The 7,715-nt window shown below is 50.5% G+C and overlaps 1 protein-coding gene across 1 annotated transcript; it reads left to right on the top strand.

Moving 5' to 3' along the window:
* Positions 1–2,655: 2,655 nt before the first annotated feature.
* On the top strand, positions 2,656–6,579 carry SPR (sepiapterin reductase). The gene is made up of 3 exons (XM_081877490.1): positions 2,656–2,995; positions 4,707–4,997; positions 5,191–6,579. Exons 1-3 carry the CDS (start codon positions 2,671–2,673, stop codon positions 5,379–5,381), a joined length of 807 nt encoding a protein of 268 aa, XP_081733616.1. The 5' UTR covers positions 2,656–2,670; the 3' UTR covers positions 5,382–6,579.
* Positions 6,580–7,715: the final 1,136 nt, after the last annotated feature.

Raw genomic sequence — 7,715 nt, 5'->3', positions numbered from 1 at the left:
AGACAGGAGGGCCTGGCGTGCTCTGGTCCATGGGGTCACGAAGAGTCGGACACGACTAAACGACTAAACAACAAAAGGGAGCCTAGCCAGTCTTTTGTAATGATAAATACTTAGTTCCTGAGCCAGGTCACAGGCTCACACCCTATTCATACACAAACATACCCTTAAGACAGGATTTGTGAATGAAAAAACAGTGGGGAGGCTTTTCCATTTTCCTTCGACCTTGCAGAAAAATTTTTGAGGTCAATTTGGGAGGGACAAAATGATTTCAGGACTTTTTCTGTGGGGTTTCAGACATGTGGTTTATATATACAGTGGGCGCTCAGGTTGGGAACGTGATCCGTGTGGGATGCACATTCGCAACCCACAGCATTCACAACCCTCAGCGGTGCATCTGCGCATGCGCAAAGCGCGATTTAGCACTTCTTTGCATGCAGAACTGCCAAAACCTGGAAGTAACCCGTTCCGGTACTTCGGGTTTCGGCGTGTCCGTAACCCGAAAAAACGCAACCTGAAGTTTCTGTAACCTGAGGTATGACTGTACAGTTATGAACATTTATCATATATATATATATATGACCTTAAAATTCTTATAACAATAGCCACAGCAGGTGCAACCTCCCAGCAGTTTGACTTCACCCCCGAAGGAGCCCCCCTCCTTTGTCTCTTGGAGATTTCAATGGATGCCAACAACATGCATACAGTGCAATCCCATCCAATCCCCATCTCCATCCCCATTCCCTGACCCACATGGCTGCTGCAATCTAAGTCCTCTCCCACCTCACAGCTTGCAATGGGCCACATCAGATCACAGCTGCCAACGTTTCCCCTTTTTAAAGGGAAATTCCCTTATTCCAAATAGGATTCCTCACAAGAAAAGGGAAAAGTTGACAGCTATGCATCAGATGGTCAGCCGCCGCCATTCTGATTGGTTTGCTCAAAGCCCACATGTGTAGCCTTATTGGAGTTCACCAATTGGGTCTGCGTTGCTCCCAGACAGGTGGAAGGAAGTCAAATAACATCAAGGGTTGGTTCAGAGAAAGAGTTCTTTATTTCTGCTCTCCAGAACAGCAGAAAGGCACCTGCGTAGTGTGTCCACAGCAAGTCGAAAGAAATGAGAAATTCCATGCAGTATATATATCCTCCAGGCACCCTCTCCCCCCTTCCCCAGGAATCCAACCACGTCAGCCTATGTACGCAGGTTGACATCACAGATGTTCCTGCTCCGGCACTCTTAACCGTAAAAGGGATTTCCTTCCTGCACTCCTGATCATAAAAGGATCTTCTTGTTCCTACTCTTATCTTGGAGCCAGAGGTCAAAATTTTCGAGAACACGCTCTGGCGTTGTTCTTGGGTCTGTGCGTCTTTGTGGTCAGAACATAAGATAAGATACAAACATGTTTTCTCTGTTCTACTGGTACAGTCAGGGTCATCCTTGACGTCACAAACTGATAAAGGAGAGAGCTGTGTTCTTGTTATATATTTCCTCAACGGCTCAAGTTTATGCATTTTAGCTAAGGAAAAATTGGGATTTTGGTGCAGTTTAAAATTGCCTGCACAGTCAGTTTTGGGTTTTGGGAAACCCATTCCTTGACTATGGCCTTATTTATGGAGCACTCCTTTGGGGTTTTTTGCAGGACATTTATGCAACAAGGAGCATTTGAGCACACATACATACATACATCATTTTATTTGTATGCTGTCTTTCCATAGTTCAAACCATGCTCAAGGCGGCTTACAACGTGAAAAAATACATAATTACAAACAATAAAGTTGCATAGCTGTCAACTTTCGGATTTGAAAATAAGGGATCAGCAGCCTCACTTGTCCCAGGGACAGTCTACGGGATATCTAACAATCCAGGAAAGCAGCGGGAAATGGCACTGGAATAAGGGAATTTCCTGCTAGAAAAGGGAAGGTTGACAGCTATGAAGTTGTCATAAACAATAATCATAAATTCCAGATTCAGGTAGGTAGCCATGTTGGTCTGACGCAGTCAAAATAAAAATAATTAAAAAGTGTCCAGTAGCACCTTAGACCATCTAAGTTTGTTCCGGTATCTGAAGAAGTGTGCATGCACACAAAAGCTTATACCAGAACAAACGTAGTTGGTCTATAAGGTGGTACTGGACATTTTTTTATTTTTAATAAACATAAAATACACAACGAAATTGAACAATTTCTACATAAATTATAAGATCTAAAAGATACAAAAAATAATAATATAAATAAGAGCAACAACCTCTCCCTAAACCCTCATCCTATTTGTTTGCAGTGCCATTCGATGTCTTCCCATTAATCATTTGCTTGTCCCGCACTTTCCACATCCCCTTCCTGATTGCTCTGATCCCAGGCCAAAGCCAGGAAGAAAAAGGAGAAGCCGGGGCGGGGATTTGCACCAGAGCGCGGAGGACCCGCCGCCCGCCAGCCGCCTTCGTTTCACTTTCGGATGCCAAGGAGATTAAGCACATTCTGGCCTGGCCAGAGCTCAATGGGGCATTGATGCATTTGCTACACAGCTGAATTATTCGCATTTCTCGGCGGTGGGCATAAAAGCACCCGGCGCGCGTCTCCTCCTTTCGCCGGGCGGGGTCTCTGCAGCGCCCGGTCCCGCCTCGCAGCGCCGTGCGTAAAAGCGCACGAGTGGCGCGCCCGGCTTCCCGAGCGGCCATGGACGGAGAGGCGGGCGGTGGGGCGGCGGGTCTGGGCCGCGCCGTGGGCATCGTGACGGGCGCCTCGCGGGGCTTCGGCCGGAGCCTGGCGCGCCTGCTGGCCCCGCGCCTGGCGCCCGGCTCGGCGCTGCTGCTGGTGGCGCGCTCGGCGGCCGCGCTGGAGCAGCTGGAGGGCGAGCTGCGCGCCGCCTGCCCGGCGCTCCGCGTGCGCGGCCTGCCCGCCGACCTGGCCTCGGACGACGGGCTGCAGCGCGTGGTGCGCGCCGCCCGGGAGCTCCGCGGGGACGGACCGCTGGAGCGGCTGCTGCTCGTCAACAACGCCGGTGAGCGGGCGGCGCTCCTGAGCGCGTGCAGAGTGCCTTCCTCCTCCAGGTCCGGAGGCAGCTGCATCCTTAGAAAGGCCAGTTCCCGGGGAAAAGGCTAAGCGGTGGCCGTCTTTGCAAAGACCCCCAATCCACGCGCGCTGCCGTAAAGCACACTAGACGGGTGTCCTTGCTTCCCCCCTCCCTCGTTTACTTCTGCATCCCCTCCCTCTTTTTCTTCCTCCGCGTGGAAGGGAGATTGTAAGTTCCTGGTGGCAGCGGGCTTTTCTGCTTCCTAAAGCGCCAGGAGGGACACCGAGGGCGGAAGAGAAGGCGGTGAACGCATATTCCGTTACTGAAGCGAGATATGTGAGCCTTGTGGATTACAGTGGTTCCTCGGGTTAAGTACTTAATTCGTTCCGGAGGTCCGTTCTTAACCTGAAACTGTTCTTAAGGTGAAGCACCACTTTAGCTAATGGGGCCTCCTGCTGCCGCCACGCTGCCAGAGCACGATTTCTGTTCTCATCCTGAAGCAACGTTCTTAACCCGAGGTAATATTTCTGGGTTAGCAAAGTCTGTAACCTGAAGCGTATGTAACTTGAAGCGTATGTAACCCGAGGTACCACTGTAGTTTTGGGGTCCACAGCAAACATAACTTTGGGGTTGTTGCTGTGGGAATGTAGCGGAGATGACAAGCGCGCGGATTCAAGCCCCCCCAATTTGGATCCGTTTGCAGCTCCTGGGAAGAAAAACGAGGAAGTGTAGCGCTTGGGAACTTCCAAGTCAGGGGGATCGTTGGGCACCTAGTTGCTTGTGTCAGACTCCGCCCTCTTCCGTGGATCATCTCGGCCCCTTTGTGCTGGGAGAGACCACACCTGGCTGTGTAGGCTCCGACATGCAAGGAAAGCCCCCTTGGAGACCAAAACACACCCCCTTCTCCTCTTTCACCTATAAGCAGGGTGTTTGTATGTGTGTGCTAAGCATCCTTCTGCTTTTGCGCTGTCTCTTAATGGTGGTGCCCCCCTTCCTGCAAGGGTTAGTCCTTCTCAGCCAGGTCTTCCTCCATGTTCAGAATACTTTCAGACCTTGCCTTGGCCTGAGCAGTTGGCCCCCACCTCACCTTTGAGAACCCTAATCTCCCAGCCACAGGTCTCCCAGCTTCATAGCCTGTACTGTATAAAGGGATGAGGCTTCTGTGTGATCCTGTTTGGGGTGGTGCCCCTAATGTGCTCTCCCTCCCTCCCTCCCTCTCTTTCTGTTCTCGTCCCCAATTTATGCCTTTTCTTCACTTACAGCATGATCTAAAAAGCTTTGCTTTGGAGCTGCTTGGCTTATCCCAGATATGGGGAGCTTCTGCCTGCGAGGCTCTTCCCACCCTCCAGTTCTGTGGTTTCCAAACTCTTTTGGGCCACTGCCCCCCTGATTCCACAAACTCACCCTCAGTTCCTCCTTACCCTATCCTATAAAGGCGTCAGTCATAATAGCGCTTTGCGTGGCCCACTGGGACAGATAACTCAATTTCAAACAGTGACAATTGCATATTTAAAACTATTTTGTTTAATTAATTCAACAGAGTCTGATATACATTTACACCTCCAATGCTCCTGTCACCCTGTCACACTTTGTCTTCTTGTGGCCCCCTACAGAATCCCAAGCCCCGCTTTGGGAACTGCTGGTCTAGTCTGAAGAAGCACTTATGGATAAACAAACAGGGTTCTTCTTTCTCTTCTAGCTTCTCTTGGCGATGTTTCCAAATCCTTCTTGGACTTCACCAGCCCCGGAGAAGTCAACACCTACCTGGCCTTCAACGTCACCTCTGCGCTGTGCCTCACCTCCTCCCTCCTGAAAGCCTTCCCTGCTGAGCCTGGCTTGTGCCGAACTGTGGTCAATGTCTCCTCGCTCTGCGCTCTGAAACCCTTCCAGACTTGGGCCCTCTACTGCACTGGGAAAGCTGCCCGGGACATGATGTTCCGGGTCCTAGCGGCAGAAGAGCCAGACATCAGGGTGCTCAGCTATGCGCCAGGTGAGTCTGGGGTCTGTCAGCTGGTCTGGCTTCCGGTGTCACCAGCCGTTCCATCGTCTCTCGCTGGCAGTCCGCTAATGGGCCCTTCGCTCCCCTCCCCATGAATCATAAAACCATAGAACTGAAGAGTTGGAAGGAACCCGTTCTGCCAACGCCCTGCAATGCAGGAATCACCTCTTGCCTTTTCTTCCAGGTCCCCTGGACACGGATATGCAGGAAGAGGCTCGCACCAAATCGGGAAACCTGGAGCTGCGGAAGACGTTCCTGCACATGAAGGAACACGGGGAACTGCTGGATTGCGACATCTCCTCCCAGAAGCTGTTGGATCTTCTTCTCGCAAACACCTTTGAATCGGGGGCTCACGTGGACTTCTACGATATCTGAATAAAAAGCGCCAAGCCTCCTTCTTCTCCTGGCACCTCCTAGGCTTTTGCTGCTCTGTGCTGTACCTCTGTGGGACTTGTGTCCAGCTTTCTCTCTGGATGCAGCGGCCATGGCCTGCCACTCAGAGCCTGGCATATTGTGGAAGCATCTGCCAAGTTCTGAGCCTGGGCTGTGGGGAAGGAGAGGAGGGTTCCAAGCTCAGGAAGAGGGGAGGATGGGAGGAACACCTGGGAAGAGTTTGTGTTTCACACACAAGGGGAGGTAGGAATGTTGAAGGTTTCCCTGTAACCTTGGTGTCCCAAGCATCAAGGAACCCAACATAGTCCTTCCACAAGGTGACCAGTTGGGCTGGGATCTGAAAGGAAAGAAAGTCTAGCTGGAGAAATGGTTCTGCAGCTTGGAGGAGCGCAGAGGGCGGCAATGAAAGGCCCTCATTCTGTGCAGGGCTGCTCTTTCTATTTCCTGCTCTTTAGAGATGCCTCTGGTCAGTCTGCTTGAGCCATTCCATGAGCTTAACCACTACACCACACTGGCTCTCTCTGTGATGGGAGGGCGCATGTGGAGAAGAGCATTGCCTCCTGTAGATCCCAGAGGCAGCTTGCCCACCTTACTGAGAGAACGACCTGTGAGGCATGGGCGACGATGGTGTTTGGTCCCACTCAACATTGTTTTGCTTTCAGCATTCATTGGTTCAGTGTTACTACCGATTTCACGCATGCTTCCGCCATCTGCAATGCTTATTTGGCCTTTAACAGAGGAAGATGTTTCATTTCTGCCTGACCACATTAGCCGTGCAGATTGGCTGTTTAATGCTTTACGAGGGATGCCTGATTGTGTTTGCTGGTCAAAGAGCTCTTTGACTAGCAAGCACAGTCATATAGTTGATTACAGTATGTCAAGGAAATAAGCAGTCATAAATGCCTTTCTCTCTCTGCCCTGTGGTCACGAGTAACTGAAAAGGACCTCCCTTTCCTCAGAGAGAGGCGGTCAGGACAGAAGCCACATGTCCAGAGCAGGACGTTCAGGTTCATTGTCCCGGGTGAGACTATACTGAGCTCAGTTGATTGGCAACTAGCCGTCAAGATAGAGGCTCCATTTTCCAAATGTCTTTCTGTTTTCCTGGCCATGTAACCCAGTCATTCCTTCCCTCTTCTCATCCCATCTTCCTTAATAAAATCATCACTTAGCTTACTCCAAACTGGTGTGTGTGGAATTGTGGTGGGTTGTTTACCTGAGCCTGGTCTTGGCTGGGGAGGGTGGGGTATAAATAAAATAATAATAATAATAATAATAATAATAATAATAATAATAATAATTACCTCTCGACTGTCATGTTTAAGGCAATAACTTTAGTCAGGGTTTCCGAAACTTGGGTCTCCAGCTGTTTTTGGACTACAGTTCCCATCATCCCTGACCACTGGCCCTGCTATCTGGGGATGATTGGAATTGTAGTCCAAATCAGCTGGAGACCCAAGTTTGGGAAGCCCTGTCTTCAGAAGAGCCCTGCGGTTGTATGAGGCCAAAGGGGGCCCATCTCCTCCACAGCAGCCAACAAAAGTCCTTTTTGAGCTCTTCCCCTTCTCTTTTTGTTTTAATAAATTATTATTATTACTAGTAGTAGTAGTAGTAGTAATGACCCTCAGTAATTTAGTACCATCAGCAAGCTTGCTTATTCCTGACTTCAGATCATAAGAACATAAGACCTGCCTTGCCAATGGCTTGTCTAGTCTTCTCTCAGGAAGGAGAGGAGGGTTCCAAGCTCAGGAAGAGGGGAGGATGGGAGGAACAGCTGGGAAGAGTTTGCGCTCCACACACAAGGAGAGGGAGGGTGTGATCTGAAAGGAAAGGAAGTCTAGCTGGAGAAATGGTTCTGCCGCTTGGAGGAGCGCAGAGGGTGGCAATGAAAGGCCCTCATTCTGTGCAGGGCTGCTCTTTCTATTTCCTGCTCTTTAGGGATGTCTCTGGTCAGTCTGCTTGAGCCATTCCGTGAGCTTCCCACTGCCCAGTGAGTGCATCTGCTGGGGTTCTGCCACCTTTGCAGAGAAGCAGGAGCCTGTGGTTGTGTAGGATTCCTCCTTGGAAGCGGAAGCCCATTTGTGGTCCTCCTGAGGCCTTTCTGATGGAAGGTCGAGAGCGTTGTGAGATGAACAAAGCTAAGCCCTGCTGGATGAGGCCAAAGGGGACCCACCCTGCTCTCTCAGATGTGCAACACCCCTCTCCCCAGGAGTGAGTACTCGGAAGCATGGCTGCTGCCTAGTGGTGGTTGTCCTGGGCCCAACAAGGAAGGGGGTCTCAGCTATAATAATAATAATAATAATAATAATAATAATTTAT

Source organism: Podarcis erhardii, assembly GCF_964252035.2.
Source record: "Podarcis erhardii genome assembly, chromosome: 9".
Classification (NCBI taxonomy): Eukaryota; Metazoa; Chordata; class Lepidosauria; order Squamata; family Lacertidae; genus Podarcis; species Podarcis erhardii.
The sequence above is the reverse complement of the archived record's forward strand: the minus strand, read 5'-3'. Positions and strand labels throughout refer to the sequence as shown.